The sequence below is a fragment of the Schistocerca americana genome, chromosome 3 (genome assembly GCF_021461395.2).
Source record: "Schistocerca americana isolate TAMUIC-IGC-003095 chromosome 3, iqSchAmer2.1, whole genome shotgun sequence".
Taxonomy (NCBI): domain Eukaryota; kingdom Metazoa; phylum Arthropoda; class Insecta; order Orthoptera; family Acrididae; genus Schistocerca; species Schistocerca americana.
Window position 1 is genome coordinate 565,874,642 of NC_060121.1, and position 22,103 is coordinate 565,896,744.

Consider the following 22,103-nt stretch of genomic DNA (forward strand, 5'->3'; position numbering starts at 1 on the left):
GTATCTGTGTATGTGTGGATGGATATGTGTGTGTGTGCGCGAGTGTATACCCGTCCTTTTTTCCCCCTAAGGTAAGTCTTTCCGCTCCCGGGATTGGAATGACTCCTTACCCTCTCCCTTAAAACCCACATCCTTTCGTCTTTCCCTCTCCTTCCCTCTTTCCTGATGAGGCAACAGTTTGTTATGAAAGCTTGAATTTTGTGTGTATGTTTGTGTTTGTTTGTGTGTCTATCGACGTGCCTGGCTTTTGTTTGGTAAGTCACATCATCTTTGTTTATATACATATATAGAAAACATTGCAGACTTTATTAGGATCTTCAATTGTGTTTCCTTCATGTCTTACAATTACAATTTCAGTTTCTGGTTTCGGAGTGTCTTTGTGAAATTGATTTACAATTCTCCATGAGGTCTTGGCTATATTGTCTGATTGAGCTATTTCACTGCTGTATATCTGTTTTCTTAGATTTGAAAGCTCTTTCTTAAAGATTTTCTTGGCTTTGTTGTACTTGGCCTTAAAAACCTGCAGGTTTGTTGACTTGTGTAACACATCCAGGTCCTGGATGTTTTGCCTGAGTTTTATCATATTTGCTGGAAGTATCCGTCTGTTGGTTTTTGCACTTTGGTTATGGGTGAACACTCTTTGTATTTTCTTAACAGGGCAGCATCTGTCAAAGTGTCTTAGCATAGTATCATAGAATTTGGCCCATTTGTTTTCAGATCCTTCAGTCTGGTAAACCAGATCCCAGTCCTCTATACCTAATTTATTTCTTAGGGCAAGGATGTTACCCTCTTTTAGGATTCTTTTATTTTCAATAACTTTTGTCATTTTTGGGATGCTTGTGTTTACATACTCTACAAGCTGGCATTTGTAGTCTGAGTAGTGAAAATCCATATTCCAGCACCTAACACTGTCTTTAATATGTTTACGCAGTATAACGTAATCAATTCTGCTAGATGGGGACTTTGTTTCCCTGGTATCACTATTTACTACAATTATGAGATTATATGGGTTAAGAGTGTCTATTAACCTCATATTACACAAACTGGAAGATTTTGTCTCAATATTCAGATCACCAAGTATAGTTAGGTCACTGGGACCACAACGTCCCACTACTCTACTAAATATGTCTATGAAGCGAACTACATCAGCCTTTGGTGGATGATAAATCCCAATGACTTTATGTTTTCTCATAACCTCTCTACACTCTTTGGTGTGGACTTCAATGCCTGTCACTTCAATCAAGCCTTCTTTGTTGTACTGGTCTACATAGTTTATTTTCTCGTACTCGAGATTCTCACTAATGTAAACTGCCACACCATCACCCTTATGTTGCTGTCTACAATAACTATTTGCTAAGGAGTAGCCCTCTACTTTACAGTAAATAATTTCATCAGATTTTAATCCATGCTCAGTTAGCACTACTATATGAGGTGACTGTTCATTTACAAAAACCTGTAATATATTAAGTTTATTTCTGAGTTACTGTATGTTTAGGTGCATGAGCCTTAGTGGTATTTTTAACTGGTCACTCTGATTATCTTCCTTTAAAATGCACTGAGTTGGGTCACTTACATAAGTTCTGGATCCAGGCATTAAAAGTGTTCCTGTTCTTTGGTGATCTTGCATTTCTCGATCCACTACCAAACCTGGCTTCTGTGTGTCTAGTTGTCAAGGTAGCTGTTGAGGTGCCTTCTTGCTCTGTACAGTCCGAGGAGTTGCCGAACTGCCTGGTGTTGCAGTAACTGGAGTTGTATACTCCACCACATTTGATTGAGTAAGTGATGCTGAAGAGTCTGCAGTTGATGCCACAGCTTCTGTTGTTTTAACTAGCTGGCTTGGCAAGTTGTTTTTATCCAGGCCTGGGAATTAGTTAGTTGCTTTACTTTCCCACAAAAACATGTCACTTTGAACTCTGGGTTTTATTGGTCTTGAGGATCTTCTAGGAGCACAATGTGTTTCTGGACTTTTGAATATCCTGTTGCTGCAAACTGATCTTCCTAGTCCATTGTTCGTTAATCCCAACCTTGGAATTATGCTGGCCTCCATGGAATGCATAAGAAAGTCACAGAAAAAAGCAAGTTCCAGAGTAGGGCTGCTGTGAACACTCATGTAACTCAGTTCATTGTGAATGGCGTAGAAATATACTTGTCAAGGTGAGAGAGAACTGTCTGAAGTGTCTCTTGTGTTTAAAGAGCCATTCTAATATATGTGGTTTACAAAAGAAAAAATTCTCTCATTTAATAATGTACAGAGAAGCAGTCTGTTGTTGAGTTCTCAGTACTCAGCAACACACCAGATAGGTGAAGAAATCAGTTATATGAAGCATACACAGTATAGCTGGATGCTGATTTGGAGAGAGAGAGAGAAAGATTTTTTCAAGGCAAGACACAGGTAAACAGGAAAAGGTGTTCTGACATTAGCAAGCTATCCTCTGGCTAATGTTATGCACTGCCCAGCGAAAACTGTCATGCAAATACCCAGAAAACATTTCAATGTGTAAAGGATTATGAATGTATCATGGGTAGAAAATATCAAACAAGTGAGAAAGACATAATATCGATTTCATTATTAACTACCGCTTACACAATTTGTTCTATACGAGTGCCAGGGTCACTAATGAGACGCTATAAATCACCAGATTTGCACCTGGTGGTCAAAATTGTCCCACTTTCCAAACTACATTAAAATAAATGTGCTTCAATAATTGACAAAAAAAATCATCCGTCAGTCCTAAATACCCTTGCAACACATCACTTCAGCAAAGTGAACATGTCTATATGTCTTTCTTATATTCACATCTCCAGATCTGCACCCAGTCACCAAATTGGAACCGTTATTTTTATTTTATTTATTTATTTTTTTTTTTTTCCAGTGTAAATCAGTTCTCCATTAACGCATTAGTGTATCTACCAAGTTTCGCTGCCATTTGACAATCACAGCCCTCACTGGATCTCCTTGAGTAGCTGCACTCTAATTATGTCTACCCAATACATTTATGCAGTTGAGTAATCTCAGTACATGATTCATTTCTATGTCTGCTGCCCTCAGATGAAGAATAAATTAAGAATGCGAATGTTACACATTTAACTTCGATGGGCTCAAAGAGGAAAGATTTCATGAATAATAGCAGCAGGTTGTTCAGTACACGTAAGGCTATGCAAATGAAGGTGCTGCTGACAAAGAGAAATTTTCAAATTGCATGTGGTGAAGAATTCACCATGGGAGTGATGCGTGATGATGATTATTAGGATGATGATGATGATACTGCGGCTTATGTTTCAGCTATCTTGGTGACTGCCTGCAGTGTTTGATGAAAATCTGCTTGTGTTTTAGTGTCATACAATCAGTCTAAGGAAACTACATGACTGCTTTCTAGACCACATGGACAACACTGTTTATTTTGTTATGCTGTTAAATGTTTCAACATGAATGGCATTAAAATTATTCCTATAAGATGTCCTGGCAATGAAAAGGAAAGAGTAACAGTGCCCTGGAAGTCAGCAGGATGAAGTCAACCTATGTAGCTCTCCACAGTAAAACCATATCAAACGAGAAACTGGATGAAGATCTTAGCTTCAGACATGATGAGATGGAAAGGATGACTAACAATCTGATGTTAGATTGGCTGATGGTTGTTTGGAACACAATACTAGGCCATTTGCTTAACAGAAGCAGACTGTTGGTGCTGAATTCTTTCACAGGTCAGCCTATCTAAAAAGTTAAGGATCTGATATCAAAGAATAACACAGATCTAATAATAAATCTGATTTTATTACACAACTTCAAGTAATGGTTGTTGTGAAAAGGCCTTTCAAGACTAACCTGTGACAGTTTTATAGTGAGTGGCTTCTTCAAAAATACCATGCCCTCAATAATGAGGACAGTTAAAGAAACCTTCAATATACATCATTACTGCCTCGAGCAGACTCTCAGGTGAAAGGATTCAGAAAGTTCTGTGAATCTGATGCCAAGGATGACTCAGAAGATGACATAATATGAGAGGAGTGTCAGGAAGGAAGAAATAGCACCAGGATTATAAATGATGGTGATGTGATGATGATGGTTATGATAGAAAGTAAAAAGATGCTGTGAAAATAAAAATGCAGGAAAACCATTCTTTTGTTTACTTCTTGATTCATCTTGCATTTTTGTACAGTGCATGGTGTTCGTCTGACATAAGACTGGCCACACTCTGGGGTATTTAGTGCACCACAGGTGTTTCAAGACCTACTACATCTTTAACTAGTCTCAATGATTGCTAGATTTTCAATGCAGGCTTGCTGACTGGTTTCATTTTGTGTCTCTCAGCAGGGAATTTAACTTGTCCAACACAGAGCCACAGAACAGTAAAAATGCAAACGTCTTTTCCTGCATCTCATCAGTGATCTTAATGTTCTTCTTACTTGAGAACTACTCATTTATTTGGTGTTTGTTGCAACCATTGTTCCTGACGACACTGTGTATGTGACTCAGCTCACAGGGCAGGATATCAGCATTTGATTTTTGCATCATGTACCAACATTTCGATCAATGTATTTCTTTTTGTATTAGCAAACTGTGGACAGTCAATAAAGTGCACAAGTATACAATAAGTAGTGTTAACTTTTTTGCATCAGTAAAATAGTTTATAATTTTGATTAGTCAAAATTTGTTAATGACATACTCAATGAATCCAGCAGTGTGTAACCTAGCTACACTGTCTATAAGCATGGGTCAGCAGGATCACACTGGTAGACACCAGAACCCTATGGAAGCAATGCCACTAGTGGTCTGTGCCTCCAAACATTTGCCATTTAACCATAAGCAGTTGCCCATATAAGCATGCCTACTGCCAGATTAGTTTTTATAGGAGTTTGTCTGGATGTCAGTCATTGCCCATTGTCCACATAACATTCAACCATGCCTGTGTATGGACTCAGATGAAAGTATTATCTACTAGCCACCATCATAATCCTGCTTAGAATTTATTGTGTGGACTCTGATTGTGAAATATCTTTATCTTTTATTCAGGGTTGGCTTATATCTGTGCATATATTTTAACATACAGCCATTGATCTCTAAAACTGATCATCATATGGATGAACATGGTTACACAGTGTCACAGGAAACTATCACCCACTGTTTATGACCCAGATCTATCCTCAGATTTCATGCTGTGAGGATTTCTTGTAAACAGTATTTTGCGTGTGCACATGCATGTTATGGCACAAATAAAGTCTAGTTTTGGGTGACCCAGGAGTTAAAAATAAAAATGTATCAAGAAGTCTCTTCAAAATAGGGGAGTTGTCTTTTATGTAGGGTTGGTTTATAGCTGGGCATTCATTTTAAGATACAGCCATTGATGTCCAAAACTGATCTTCATGTGGATAAACATGGTTACACAGTGTCTCAGGAAACCATCACATCCAAAAGAAAAATTTTGGGATATTTGGAACTTGAATCCAAAGAGCATGAAGTGGAAAGGGAGGGGAGGGGTTTGGAGAAAAAGATCTTCACTCCATCAGTTGCTGTTCTCCAAGTAGATGGTATAATAGCTGAATGGTTCAAAGAAAACTTGAATCTCATTACAAATAAGTACCCCACTCATACAGTTATAATTGGTGGAGATTTCAATCTACCCTCGATTTGTTGGCGAAAATACGTGTTCAAAGCCGGTGGGGGACAGAAAACATCTTCTGAAATTGTACTAAATGCTTTCTCTGAGAATTACTTTGAACAATTAGTTCATGAGCCCACATAAATTGTAAATGGTTGCAAAAACACACTTGACCTCTTAGCCACAAATAATCCTGATCTAATAGAGAGCATCATGACGAATACAGAGATTAGTGAACACAAAGTCCATGTAGCGAGGCTCAAGACCATATTAACCAAAACCACTAAAAATAAATGCAAAATATATCTACTTAAAACAGCAGATAAAAATTCACTTGATGCCTTCCTAAGGCAGAGTCTCCAGTCCTTCCAAACTAATTATGTAAGTGTAGACCAGATATGGCTCAAATTCAAAGATACAGTATCAACAGCAATAGATACATTCATACCGCATAAGTTAATAAGAGACGGGACTGATTCACCATGGTACACAAACACATCAGAACACTGTTGCAGAAGCAACAAAAAAGCATGCCAAATTCAGAAGAATGCAAAATCCCGAGGACTGGCTAAGTTTCACAGAAGCTCGAAATTTAGTGCAGACATCAGTGCAAGATGCTTTTAATAGTTTCCACAGTGAAACATTGTTTCAAAATATGGTAGAAAACCCAAAGAGCTTCTGGTTGTATGTAATGTACACCAGTGGCAAAAACAGTCCATGTCATCACTGCACAATAGCAATGGAAATGTTACCGATGATGGTGCCACTAAAGCAGAGTTACTAAATAAAGTTTTCCATAATTCCTTCACAAAAGAAGACAAAGTAAATAATCCAGAATTCGAAACCAGAACAGCTCTTAGCATGAGTGACATAAAAGTAGATATCTTAGGTGTTGCGAAACAAATCAAATCACTTAAGAAAGGCAAGTCTTCCGGTCCAGATGGTATACCAACTAGGTTCCTTTCAGAGTACGCAGATACAATAACGCCTTTCTTAGCAATCATATACAACTGCTCACTTGATGAAAGGTCTGTTCCTAAAGACTGGAAAGTAGCACAGGTCACACAAATATTCAAGAAAGGAAATAGGAGTAGCCCAAAGAATTACAGCCCCTTTTACCGACCTCAATTTGCATTAATATTTGGAGCATATACTGTATTCGAACATTATTAATCACCTTGAAGAAAATGACTTATTGATACATAACCAACACGGATTCAGAAAATATTGTTCTTGTGCAACACAGCTAGCTCTTTATTCCCATGAAGTAATGAGTGCTGTCATCAAGGGATTTCAGATCAATTCCATATTCCTAAATTTACCAAAGGATTTTGATACCGTTCCTCACAAGCAACTATTAATCAAACTGCGTGCGTATCTCAGTTGTGTGACTGGATTCATGATTTCCTCTCAGAGAGGTCACAGTTCATAGTGATAGACAGTAAATCATCGAGTAGAACAGAAGTGATATCTGGCATTCTGCAAGGTAGTTTCATAGGATCTCAGCTGTTCCTGATTTACATAAATGATCTAGGTGATAATCTGAGCAGCCCCCTTAGATTGTTTGCATATGATGCTGTAATTTACCGTCTAGAAAAATCATCAGATGATCAATTCCAATTGGAAAATGATGTAGAGAGAATTTCTGAGTGGTGTGAAAAGTGGCAATTGGCTCTAAACAAACAAAGGTGTGAGGTCATCCACATGGGTACTAAAAGAAATCTGATAAATTTTGGGTATACGATAAATTGCACAAATCTAAGGACTATCAATTCGACTAAATACCTAGAATTAAAATTACAAGCAACTTAAATTGGAAAGACCACATAGATAATATTGTGCAGAAGGTGAAACAAAGACTGCGCTTTGTTGGCAGAACACTTAGAAGATGCATCAAACCCACTAAAGAGACAGCCAACATTACACTTGTCCATCCTCTGCTGGAATATTGCTGCATGGTATGGGGTCCTTACCCAGGCAGGACTGACGGAGGACATCGAAAGAGTGCAAGGAAGGCAGCTCATTTTGTGTTATCGTGCAATAGGGGTGAGAGTGTCACTGATATGATACGCGAGTTGGGGTGGCAGTCACTGAAACAAAGGTGGTTTTCTTTGTGGTGAGCTCTATTTACGAAATTTCAATCACCAACTTTCTCTTCCAAATGTGAAAATAATTTATTGACACTCACCTACATATGGAGAAATGATCATCATAATAAAATAAGAGAAATCAGAGCTCAAACGGAAAGATTTACGTGTTCTTTTTTCCCACGTGCCATTTGAGAGTAGAATGGTAGAGAATTAGTATGAAAATGGTTTGATGAACCCTCTGCCAGGCACTTAAGTGTGAATTGCAGAGTAACCATGTAGATGTAGATGAAGCAGAATGTAGAATCATCAAGCCACTGAAAAAATCTATAAATCAAATAATGCTGTTAGCTTACCTGATTCCTGGATACGCTGCTCTTTTATGTCTTCATTTTCCTTCGCAGCAGCATCCAAAACCAATTGCAAGAAGTCATTCCTCCTTGCACTTTCATTATTCTTACGATAATCTTTTGTATCTTGGACCACTTTTGCGAGAAAAGCTATGGACTAAAACAAATAATGGAAATAAACAAAAACTTCAAATAAATAAATTACACAAATACTGATAGTAGAAGTAACTGCAATGTGATTCTGAAGGTCAGTTAAAGAACAAAAACTGGAGAGGCATGACCCCATGTTGCAGTATTTTGCGTAATAGTTTTTCAAATATCTTACTGAGTTCAGTAGAGAAATTGGTCTGAAGGATTTGTGTATCATCAGATCCTTGCCTTGCCCTAAGGCTCAAATAGTTCAGGAACCTAGGAATAGTTTTTTCAGTTTTAAATAAGTGTATTGACAGTACTAGAATTTTGCCTTCTGAAGGTAAATATCAGCCACCATTCTGTCTCTTTGTAATTCTAATTTTCTCAAATGAATTCCACTTTTCATGTAATTCTTTATTTGTTTGTTAAGCACTGCTTTGTAACTATTGACTTGTTCAAATCTTGATTTTTAATACAGAATTCCCATTCCACAGCACAGATCAAAAAATCTCTGATAGCATGTACAAACTCTTTGACTTCTCCATCCAGAGATACATAAAAACATAACAATATGTTGTTAAAGCACTTGCCTGTGAAAGGCAAAACCGTGGAAATTTAAGAATACAATTAAAACTCTCCAGAATGAAATTTTCACTCTGCAGCAGAGTGAGGGCTGATACAAAACTTCCTGGCAGATTAAAACTGTGTGCCAGACTGAGACTCAAACTTGAGACCTATGCCTTTCATGAGTTCGAGTCTTGATCCAGCACACAGTATTAATCTGCCAGGAAGTTTCATAATTGAAAGTCTCTATGAAATTGTTAATATATTTGCTGAAAATAGTTCAGTGCAGTAGGATGCACTTTATTTTCCTTCTGATGAATTTCTCTTCACCTTCTTGCTGGATTATTTGTGCCCCACTTCCTACCTGCCCTCAGTTTCTTAGCTTTGTTCACTTTCTCTTCTGTTTCATTTAATACATGCCTGCAAGAATTTTTACTTGTAAAAGTGAAATCCCACCCCTGGTTACTGGGTACAAGGACATATTTGCCAGAAATTATAAAGAGTTCACTCAATCATCATGTTCTGTAGGTCATATCATATAGAGGAACCTTTATGGATGTGGAAGGGATGTTCAGTACTTGATAACAAAATTCAACACCTATTAGAAATTGTGTTAATAAGACAATCATAAGGAATTTTAATACTTTGCCGGCCACTGTGGCCGAGCGGATCTAGGCGCTTCAGTCCAGAACCGCGCTGCTGCTATGGTCACAGGTTTGAATCCTGCCTCGGGCATGGATGTGTGTGATGTCCTTAGGTTTAAGTAGTTCTAAATCTAGGGGACCGATGACCTCAGATGTTAAGTCCCATAGTGCTTAGAGTCATTTGAACCATTTTTTTACTACTTTGAGAAAAGCTGCTGCTTCTTCAGTTATATCAAATAGTTAATGTTTCTATTGACAACCATAGCAGAATGGCTGATAAGTACTGACCGTCAGGGGGCAAATTCCAGTACTGCTGATAGACACACATAAAAGTGAAAACACTAATCCTAGCTTTTGTAACTATTAACTATAGCTTTATGGAAGAAAGATGGATATGTTGGTTAAGGTCAGAAAGGAGCAGCAGGTCTTTCAGTCACCACAATCTCAGGGACCCACCTGTTGTAAAGGACAAGGAGAAACTAAGATCCTTGAGGATCTCACCATGTCACCTGAGTGACTTCCCACTTCTTTACAGTCTGCCCCAGTAACAGTAATTAATGAGAACTTGGCTATTTATTGCACCATAAATTAGTGTCATCATAATAGTGATTTCATGTTTCCCATCTTCTCATTACATATTATCAATGCTAAAGATGGATTCCTACAAGAAAAATTTATGTCTAGAGACTGTTTGATTTTAATAACATAGATCAACTTCTTCTGGGTATGCATCACATCCCCAATAATTTAGAGGAAAGACATACTCCTGTCTGGCTGAACAGTGCTATTGTAAATGATTAATTCATTTTCAAACTTCTATATTTTCCAAAGTATTACAAGTACAAATATGATTTCTATAAACTTTTCAAAGTGAGGCAGATTGATAATGCTGATACATTGTTTTTCTTTACCTTTTCATTGAAGAAGGACACTGGTAGGTACTTCAGCAGTGGTGGGAAAATAAAAAGTACAGCAAGTATGATAACTCTGTCCAAAACAGAAATGTCATTGAATTCTGAAGCTGTTTTCACAAACTCATCATTTGGGTCCTTCAGCGAGTCACACTGCACACCAAATGCACAAGTTGCAATAACGTCCATTGTGAACCTTCCAAAGAGATCTTTCATTTCAAACTCATTGTTATTATCTGTAACATCTGAAATATAAATGAAGACAAATACTAATAATATGAATGAGGAGACTCATATTTCAATAATACGTATTTTATACTACCTAGTGTGTGCTAATACTTACATTATTGATGTGACTGCAAATACTACACTAGCACTCATTAGACTCTGCTATGTCAACAGATTATTTTTCTATACTGAAATGTAATACAGTTGCAGTCCCAGATTTAGCTACACACACAATGATCAAAGCCTTCCCTTGTTTACAAACTTTATTTATAGTTGCTATATGTAAGATTTAGATATGAAACTAGTGCCATTTGAAAAGTAAACACATTTTTTTTCTACTTTTTTTCTGTTCAGTTACAGTTTCAATGCTGAAAAAACCTTATAACTTTGTAAAGGGAAACAAATTAACTGTATCCTCTCATATCACGAAATACAGTCACTAACAACAATGCAAAAGAAATTTTAGATACCTCCTGATGATTTATTTGCACTCAGGAACAGTAACACAAATTCAGAAATGTAAGACTTGTCAGTGACTTAACACGAAGTGGCCAACCATCAACTTCAGCTGAAAGCATGCAAGTTGTATGTCTTGTGTGAAGTTCCAAGATATCAGTTTGTAAGGCCTCATGTGAATTCCAGGTTCCATAACTTCTGTACATGGTCTTGTAGGCATCTATTTAAACATTTTTGCACATTAACCAAAGAATTTCCATTTGTTTGCTAATGAAAGTTGTTGTCAACAATTCATTACGAGAGAGTAGTAGGGGTACAAACAAATATGAGGGCTGTATTGTTTCTTCCTCCAATAAGGTCAGAAATTAAAACAAGTGTGAACAACACAAAGGTTTCAACAGGGTTTAGCTGCTAACTGTTTGCAATGTAAAGGGGAAATCAATACAAACAGTCTGATAGAGGACAGTCATGGTCTATTGAGCCAGGACGAAACCTCAGATGGGCCTACAAAAGCCACATAAGTCACAACACATGTGCACCACATAATATTTTAAGTCACAGAAAGGCACAACAAAAAGACTGTTGGAAAGTTAGCTTTCAGCCTACAAGACCATTGTCAGAAATAGACAAAACACACACACACACACACACACACACACACACACGCACACACAGCTGCCAGAGACTGTGGTCACGTTTGTATGTGTTGCATTGTGTGTGTGTGTGTGTGTGTGTGTGTGTGTGTGTGTGTGTGTGTGTGTGTGTGTGTGTGTTGTTTTGTCTATTTTGAGAAAGGCCTTGTAAGCCAGAAGCTAACTTTCTGACAGTATTTTTGTTGTGCCTTTCTGCAACTCAGCATCTCTGCTTTCTGGCAAGTAGCGACTGTCCTTTTCATTATATTGTTACATCCCATCTGGATGTTCCATTATTTGACATAATATTTTGAATGCTCTCTCACCTTCTTACACCATTGCCTTAGTCAGTCTTAGCTGCTTGAATCAAATTCCTTTTTTCTTTGCTAAAATAATTAAACACATCTTACTCCTGCACTTACAAACTGTAAATTGACATTTGCGCAAATTTTACCTCAATATTTTGTGCATTTTAACAGCTTAACCTTTATAAATACAGTTGTCTCATGGTACGAAAGGCAGAGGAACAAAATAATTTTTTTTGTTAATTTTACACTCTTAAAATTCACAAAATTTTGAGGTAAGACTTACGCAAATGTCAAGCTCATAATTTTAAGTATAAGAACAAGGTGTGTTTAATATGTAATAATGAATTTAGTGAGAAAAAAATGAATTATTGTTTACATTCAGTATACACATGTATTGTGTAACAGCTTCCCTATCTCCTCTGCAAAAAGACTAGATTTGTCTGTCAAGCAAGCTGTCATGGGCCAAGCCTTTCCCCATTTGAAGCGTCATTTCATCAGCCCAGTCACTTAATCTCAGAAAAATTTGTTAGTCATAACACTATCCATTATATCCATTAAAATCACTGAAGAAGTTGTTAAGCTGGTGCAGTAGCATGTGGTAATGCAATGTGATGCAATAGATTTACAACTAATAACAGCATCCCTCTTTGTTTCAACCACAAATTAAAACCTCGATAACAAGAACAGCATGGCACTGGATGATCAGCAGGCCAGCCAGTTGCCTGTATAGTCCCATTTTCCTGTCTAGCCACCCATCTAGGCAGCTTGCTCGAACGCTACAAAGTGTAGTCAGATAGGGAAGTGATAACTGGAGTGAACATCAGTGACCAACTGAGCATTAAGTGCAAGGGTTGCAAAACACAAGGATAGATCAACTGTGGAATTCAGCCCTGTATCAGAGTTGACGTTGTAATGTTACTGACCTGTTCCCTGCAATCGGTAGCTGCTTTTCATTGTGTCACTCCTCATGCAATTATTTGGTTTAATTACAATATTATTAAATGAAGACCACAACATTGTAGAAGTTCATTTGAAATCTTTTCACATTTATTGACACAAGAAATACAGGGTGATTCAAAAAGAATACCACAACTTTAAAAATGTGTATTTAATGAAAGAAACATAATATAACCTTCTGTTATACATCATTACAAAGAGTATTTAAAAAGGTTTTTTTTCACTCAAAAACAAGTTCAGAGATGTTCAATATGGCCCCCTCCAGACACTCGAGCAACATCAACCCGATACTCCAACTCATTCCACACTCTCTGTAGCATATCAGGCGTAACAGTTTGGATAGCTGCTGTTATTTCTTGTTTCAAATCATCAATGGTGGCTGGGAGAGGTGGCCGAAACACCATATCCTTAACATACCCCCATAAGAAAAAATCGCAGGGGGTAAGATCAGGGCTTCTTGGAGGCCAGTGATGAAGTGCTCTGTCACAGGCTGCCTGGCGGCCGATCCATCGCCTCGGGTAGTTGACGTTCAGGTTTCATAACTAACCTTTTGTGTAGGACTCTCCATACAGTTGATTGTGGAATTTGCAGCTCTCTGCTAGCTCTGCGAGTCGATTTTCCTGGGCTGCGAACAAATGCTTGCTGGATGCGTGCTACATTTTCATCACTCGTTCACGGCCGTCCAGAACTTTTCCCTTTGCACAAACACCAATTCTCTGTAAACTGTTTATACCAACATTTAATACACCACCTATCAGGAGGTTTAACACCATACTTCGTTCAAAATGCACGCTGAACAACTGTCGTCAATTCACTTCTGCCGTACTCAATAACACAAAAAGCTTTCTGTTGAGCGGTCGCCATCTTAGCATCAACTGACGCTGACGCCTAGTCAACAGCGCCTCAAGCAAACAAATGTACAACTAAATGAATCTTTATAGCTCCCTTAATTCGCCGACAGATAGTGCTTAGCTCTGCCTTTTGTCGTTGCAGAGTTTTAAATTCCTAAAGTTGTGGTATTCTTTTTGAATCACCCTGTATTGTGATGATCAGCTTGTATATATTGGTTTATATAGTTCACATATCAATGTCAGTACATCACCTACACTATCATAATTACAATACATTATTTATTTATTTATTTCTGATTAACAACATGAAATTTACAATTTGATAACTAACCACAGAGTGAATCACAACATAACTGTACATTTAGGCTGATAGCTATACACATTAACATGAAACTCACGACATAATGCTGCTGTGAATGGGTGTGTTGGGAAGCCTACAGAGTATCATGTACCAGAGATACCAAAAGCACCTCAAGTACTATCCTCTCCTGTGGATACTGACCCTGTATACTGAATTACAGGATCTATCACTACTTGTCTGCTTCTGTGAGCAGTATGTCAATGGTAGGTCTAGGTGTAACTCAACAATGGAAAATCCAGGACGGAATGTAACAATATTATGAAAAAGATAGCTGCTACTCACCGTGTAGCAGAGATGCTGAGTCATAGATAAAAATACTATCAGAAAGTAAGGTTTCGGCCAACGAGGCCTTTATCGGGGGAGGAGGGTTAACGGAATAGGAGAAAAGTAGAAAGACTGGGGGTATATTGGTGCAATAGAGGGCTGTGTAGTGCTGGAACAGGAATAGGGAAGGGGCTAGATGGGTAAGGACAATGACTAATGAAGTTGTTGGTTGGTTGATTTGGAGGAGGGGACCAAACAGCAAAGTCGTCAGTCACACAGGATGAGGAAAGGATGGGGAAGGAAATTGTCTGTGTCCTTTCAAAGGAACCATCCTGGCATTTGCCTGAAGCACTTTAGGGAAATCACGGAAAACCTAAATCAGGAAGGACAGACGTGGGATTGAACCATCATCCTCCTGAAAGCGGATCCAGTGGACTAACGAAGGTTGAGGCCTGGAGGGTTTTGGGAATGTAGGACATATTGCAGGGAGAGTTCCCATCTGCACAATTCAGAAAAGCTGGTATTGGTGGGAAGAACCCAGATGGTACAGACTGTGAAGCAGTAATTGAAATGAAGAATGTTGTGTTGGGCAGTGTGCTCAGCAACAGGGTTGTCCAGCTGATTCTTGGCCATGGTTTGTCAGTGGCCATTCATGCAGATAGAAAACTTTTTGTTTGTCATGCCGACATAGAATGCAGCACAGTGGTTACAGCTTAGCTTGTAAATCATATAATTGGTTTCACAGGTAGCCCTGCCTTTGATGGGATAGGTGATACTTGTGACCGGACTGGAGTTGGTGAGAGGATGTAAGGGACAGGTCTTGGATCTGGGTCTGTTACAGTGATATGGGCCATGAGGCATGGGGTTGAGAACAGGAGTTGTGTAGGGATGGACAAGGACATTGTTTAGATTCAGTGGGTGGCAGAATACCACTGTGGGAGGGGTAGGAATGATAGTGGGCAGCACATTCCTCATTTCAGGGGATGACAAGCGGTAGTCAGAATTCTGGCAGAGAATGTGTTCAGTTGCTCCTGTCCTGGATGGTACTGAGTCATGAGAGGAATGCTCTCTGTGGCCAGACAATGGGAGTTTGGGAGGTGCTGCGTGACTGGAGAGATAAGGCACAGGAGATCTGTTTTTGTACAAGGCTGGGAAGGTAATTATAGTCTGTGCAGGCCTCAGTGGGACCCTCAGTATATTTTGAGTGGGACCCCTTGTGACAGCAGATGTGATGGTTACAGGTGGCTAGGCAGTATGAAAGAGACTTCTTGGTATGGAATGGATGGCCGCTGTCAAAGTGAGGTATTGCTGGTGGTTGGTAGGTTTTATATGGATGGATGTACTGATTACTGATATAGGCATCTTTGAGCTGGAGGTCAACATTTTTGAGCTGGAGGTCAACATTGAGGACGGTGGGTTGTTGGGTTGAGTAGGACCAGGTGAAGCAAATGAGGGAGAAGGTGTTGAGGTTCTGGAGTAGTGTGGACAGGGTGTCCCCACGCTTGATTCAGACCATGAAGGTGTCAGTAATGAATCTGTACCAGATGAGGGTTTGGGATTCTGGGTGTAAAGGAAGGATTCCTCTAGATGACCCATGAATAGGTTGGGACAGGAAGGTGCCATGTGAGTGCCCCTAGGCGTACACTGTATTTGTTTGTAGGTAATGCCTTCAAAGGAGAAGTAATTGTGGGTGAGGATACAGCTGGTCATGGCAACTACAAAGGAGGTTATAGATTTGGAATCTGCTGGGTGTTGGGAAAGGTAGTGTTCAATCATGGTAAGGCCATGGCCATTAGGAACGCTAGTGTAAATGGAGGTGGCATCAATAGTGATGAGCAGGGCACCATGTGGTAAAGGAAGAGGACTATGGAGAGTTGGTGGAGGAAATGGTTGCGTCTTTTGTATAGGAGGGTAGGTTGTGGGTAATTTGCTGAAGTGTTGGTCTATGAGAGCAGAGATTCTCTCAGTGGGGATACAGTGACCAATCACGATGGGGCTTCCTAGGTGGTTGGGTTTATGGACTTCAGGAAGCATGTAGAAGGTAGGAGTGCAGGGAGTGATAGGGGCAGGAGAGATATGGATTGTGGGGAGAGGTTCTGGGATGGGCCTAAGGATTTGAGGAGAGACTGGAGATATCCTGCACGATTTCTGCAGTGGGGTTACTGTGGCAGGGTTTGAATGTGACAACTTACATAGTACTTTTGCCAGGACTGTTCCCACAAGCAGCAGTTTACTGTCCCCCACTCCTACCCTGCTATCCCTCCCCTTCCCCACCCCAGCCCAGCCTCCTCCGTATCCCCAACACCCAGTTCCTTCTCCCATCATGTGCTGTTGCTCACAGTGTGGCCTCAGCAGCCAGAGACTGCAGTCATGTGTGTGTGTAAGTTGCATTTGTGTGAGTGTTTATGTGTATGTTGTCTATCTCTGATGAAGGCCTTGTTGGCCAAAAACTCACTTTCTGATAGTCTTTTTGTTGTGCCTATCTGTGACTCAGCATCTTCATTATATGGTAGGTCTAGGCATCCTGTACAGGAAGGATTGGAGACAGGAACAACTCACAATGTTATGCGCACCCCTCAAACCAACAAGCTCAAGGTGCCATCTTATACTGAAACCAAATCAGAGCCAGTGAGACTCACTTTACCTGTTGGGACATTTGTTGAGCCCCTGTCAAGGGGAAACATTTGAAACTTGTTGTAAATAATGGTAACTGTTAGGAAAATGGCAGAAACTTATGGGAAGGAACACCATGTGCACTCAGTTGTATGCCTGGGGGCCTCATTCAGCATGTGGAACAGGCTATTCTGGCAGCTACTGAAGGAACAGGACGTAACCAACTGCAACTGGCACACACTGGGACAAATGATGCCTCTTGTCTACACTCTGAAGCCATGACTGGACCATTCCAGTAATTGGAAGTGAAGGTTGAGAATACCAGCCTTGCTCATAGTTTCAAAGAATCTCAAAACGTATAACACTGCCCCAGAAGAGATCGTTCCCCCCCCCCCCTCCCGCTCAGGAGCTGAGTCAAGTGGAAGGGTTGAACCAAAGACTGCAGAGGCCCTGTGAAAAGTTGGTCTGCAAGTTCCTGGACTTGCACCGTAGTGTTGAGAACTGTAGGGTTCTCCTAAATAGGTCTGGTGTGCAATACACATCATAAGCTGCTACCCATGTTGATGACAGCATGTGGTGTGCACACAAGGGTTTTTTAGAATAGGTGATTTTCCATCCAGTCCAGACAATGACAGCTGCAGGAGACCTGCAAGTATCTATATTATTAAGTGACTATCCCAGAATCCAGTACTCTTCGAGAGACAAGAAAAATTTCATTTTCAACATTTCACATAAGTATTGACAAAATTTAAAATTTTAAAATTCTGTTGTAATCTACTCATTAAGAGATATAATCATGTTAAAAGTTTAACACAATAAGACAAGTAAGTGTTACAGGTAGAAAGTGCGTACACATTATATGATGAATGGAAAAAAAAAATTATTGCTTATTACATTCACGCAGTAAAACTTCAGCATCAGCCAAGACATTTTAATTTATTACTTCTATTCACAACACAGTCTGCAGACAGTATCCACATATACCACTGAAAGTATCTGAAAAATTATATCACTGTATGACACATAGTTCAAGATATATGACATCAGACATTTTTATGTGTGATAAACTAGCTTCTGCTTAAAACGGTGTGCAAATTACCCAGACTATATTCATTCAGTGTTTCATAACGAGAGCCCTAAGTGATTGCCAAAAAAACTTTAAACATAATTTCAATATTTTTCTAAGCTTTTTCTCATTTACATGCTGAATGTCAAATATTTATTAGCAATTCCATTTTACTGTAATGTGTTCACACAGCTTGGCAATCTCCTGACAATGATCGGGGAAGTGAGTATTTCTGACAATGTTCCATGTCCATGAGAATCATCTCACTTTTGGGTCTATAGAACGAAAACTAAACCTGATCTAACATGTTAACTCAGTTGTAAAATAATCAAAAGTTTAAAGATGTTTTATACATGGGAGTTTGTTTCTTTAAAAAATAAGGGGTTTACTTGTCAGTGTAAGATCCACAGAAATGCCTCCCTCTGGCCAGAGCATCAAAATCCTAGTGGTTAACAGCCAAACCATTCACAACAAAGTAACAAAGTTTGAAGCACTCCTAAAAGCAATGAAGCTTACGTAATACTAGGTACAGAAACTTGATTAAAACCCAAAGTTGACAGCAGTGAAATTTTAGGGGAAAATTTAAACATATATAGAAAGGATGGGAAAATGGAGGAGGCATATTTAACCAGTAGATAAGAAACTTAAATCCGCCAAGTTAAAAATTGAAGTTGCATGCAAGATTGCTTGGGCAAGATTTAGTATTACAAGTGGGCATAAAATTATAAATGGATCCTTCTGTTGACCATCAGACTCACCTAATGTAACCAAAAACTCTAGACAAAACCTCAGTTTGTGAGTGCATAAGTTCCCCACTCATATTGTAATCATAGGTGGAGACTTTAATCATCCAACAATCAATTACAAAAATTTAATTTTTGTTAGTGGTGGGCATGACAAGACATCCTGTGGAACATTACTAAATACCTTCTCTGAAAACTGCCAATGACAGATGGTTCAGATCACCAATAATGACAGAAATATGTACATTAGATCTAATGGCAACAAATAAAATTCCCTTCTTAGAGGAGATCCACACTGAAACTGGTATTAGTAACCATGAGGCAGTTGCAGCAAGAACATTTACCATTACATAAAGGGCAACTAAAACAAGTAGAAATATTTATATGCTTAGTAAACTAGATAAAGAAGCAGTAGTGTCATATAGCAGTGAGGAACTTGAAACTTTTGGCTCAGCACAGGAGCATGTAGAGGAACTATGGCTCAAGTTTAAAAAAACAGTTGACATGATGGGAACGACCCTCCATAGTTACAAAACGAAGCATAGGGCTACAAATAGAGAGATGTTGAATGAAACATATTTGGCTACCAAGCATGCGATGTACGAAGCCTCCAATGATTACCATAGCAGAGTATCATCAGAAGATCTTTCACAAAACCCAATGCAATTCTTGTCATGTTAGTGGCACCAAAGTTAGAGTCCAGACATTCATGGATGAGACAGGAACTGAAACTAAGGGTAGCAAAGCAAAGGCAGAAATGTTTAACTTCATTTTCAAGTGTTCCTTTACAATGGAAAAACCCAGGAGTGTTGCCCCCAATTTAACTCTTGTGCCACTAAAAAGATGACTGAAATAGGTATTACTGTCAGTGGTGTTGAGAAACAGCTCAAACTGTTAAAATTAACAAAGCTCCAGGGTCTGACAGAATCCCTATCAGATTCTATACTGAATTTGCAGCAGAATTAGCCCCTCTCTTAACTACAATCTTGCATAGATCCCTCAAACAAAAAACTGTACCCAGTAGCTGGAAGAAAGCACAGGTCTAATCCATCTTCAAGAATGGTAACAGAAGTGACCCACAAAGTTACTGTCCAATATCACTAACATCCATTTGTTGTAGAATCATAGAACGTATTCTGAACTCAAATGCAATGAGATATCTCAAACAGAATGACCTCCTCCATACATCATGTGAAACCCAACCCGCACTTTTCAGGCTCAGCCCCTGCACATCTGGCCACCATACCTGCTGATATACTTCATGGGTGAGATATGCCCCAGCCTTACCTCAGGAGGTTGTTTGTCAACTGAAGAGTCATGGACCTGTTTACACCCAAGCCTCCTGCAGCTCCCACAGTGTCTGGAGACACAAGCGTCACTGATATGTGGCACAAGGTCATAGTAAGCAGCACTGCTGCCACAGGCACCTACTTGAGTCTACGTGGCCACATGTCCATGTGACACTGCACCTGTAATCATCCACTAAAGGGTATTTATGTTGCTGATCAACTAATTGATGGACAGTTCAGCTCTGGGCCCCAGATCAACTGCCAGCAACATCCTCACACCTATGCAATGGACCACAACACTTGCTGCAGCCACTACTGATAGGACAGTTCCGTCTCGCACCTTCGCCAGGATCACAGCTGCTCCAGAAAGCTATGCTTCACTGTCCCTGCCCTTTTGATTGTCTATGAGCCCATGGCCTCTTGGGACCCACATTCACAGCAGCTCCTTGCCCATCAGTATTAATGACAATTGTGGGATTCATCATACTGAGCAGCTGCTATGCACCATCATAGGAGGGCATTGTGGTTGTACTTATTTCTACACATGGCTTGTCATCATCCTCGTTCTCTAAAGCAGTACTGAGTTAATTTATGGTGAATAAACAAACAGCTGCTACTCCAATAAATGGATAAAATTGTTGTCTTAGTACACAACTGGCCAAGGACACTTCAGTCTCAAGTGAAATGTGTGACAGAATTGATGATTTTTTCATAGAGAGGACACAAAATGTTATCTTGCTTAGATGGAGAGTCATCGACAGATGTTGAAGTAACTTCGGGTGCGCCCCATCAAAATGTGTTGGAACCCTCACTGTTCATGTTGTATATTAATAACTTTGTGGCCAATACTACTAGTAACCCCAGATTTTTCACATATGATGCAGTTATCTACAATGAAGTAATGTCTGAAGAAAATTCACAAATATTCAGTATGATGTTGATAAGATTTCAAAGCTGAGCCAAAGACTGACAACTTGCTTTAAATGTCCAGAAATGTAAAATTGTTCACTTCACAAAATGAAAAAAAAGTGTACTGATCCTGTGGCTATGATATCAATGAGTCACGGTTGGAATTAGTTAATTCATACAAATACATGCGTGTAAAAATTTGCAGCAATCTGAAATGGAATGATCACAAAGTCGCAGTTGTAACTAAAGTAGGTGGCAGACAGCAGTTCACTGGTAGAATTCTAGGAAAATGCTACCAGTCTACAACAGGGACTGAACACAAAAAGTTATGCGAGCCATCCTAGAATATTGCTCAAGGGTGTGGAAGATGTTCCATATATGAGTAACAGGGGTACTGAATGAAAGTAAATAAGGGCAGCATGAATGGTCATAGGTTTGTTTGACGAATAGGAAAGTTTCATGAAGACGCTGAAAGGACTGAACTGGCAGACGCTTGAAGATAGATGCAAACTATCCCATGAAAACCTACTCAGAAATTTTCTAGAACCCGTTTTAAATGATAAATCTAGGAATATTATTTTAAGCCCTTATGTATCACTCTCATAGAGATTGCAAAGACAAGATTAGACTGATTACAGTGTGCACAAAGGCATTCAATCAATCATTCTTCCCACACGCCACATGTCAATGACATGGTAAAAGACCGTAATAACAGATATAATGGGATGTACTCTCTGCCATGCACTTCACAATGTTTTGTAGAGTTTGGATGTAGATGTTGATGTTGATGTTGATGTTGTGAATGACTGCCACACACTTATTGATGGATTGAGCTGCAAACTGCTTATTGATGTGCATAGTAATAAAAATTAAAATATGTTATTATATTTTAACTTTTAACAGGAGAGAGAGCAAAATCAGCAGATACAAATACACAGTCTATTAACATTAATGCGACCACTGTCTATGTCTTAGGCCGGTATTACACTATCAAATTTCTTTGTCAAAAATCTTTGATGGTGTAATAGGGAACTTTGTCATATGTTGTCCAATATTTGATCAAATCTAGAGCCTCGCTGTAGATTTGATCAAAGAAGTCGCTTGTCTTCTGTTCACTGCAATGTGACCTGTTACCACGTGG

At 39.2% G+C, this 22,103-nt stretch overlaps 1 protein-coding gene across 4 annotated transcripts in view; it reads right to left on the bottom strand.

Annotated features, from left to right (window-relative positions):
- The window catches only part of LOC124605431 (cytochrome P450 9e2-like), a 121,604-nt gene that overhangs the window by 19,025 nt on the left and 80,476 nt on the right, over positions 1 to 22,103 (bottom strand). For all 4 annotated transcript variants that reach the window (XM_047137096.1, XM_047137094.1, XM_047137095.1 and 1 more), the window contains exons 4-5: positions 10,286 to 10,530; positions 8,041 to 8,191 (exon numbers count right to left, since the gene is read on the bottom strand). In XM_047137096.1, coding sequence (XP_046993052.1) covers positions 8,041 to 8,191; positions 10,286 to 10,530 — 396 coding nt within the window. The remainder of the gene's footprint in view (positions 1 to 8,040; positions 8,192 to 10,285; positions 10,531 to 22,103) is intronic.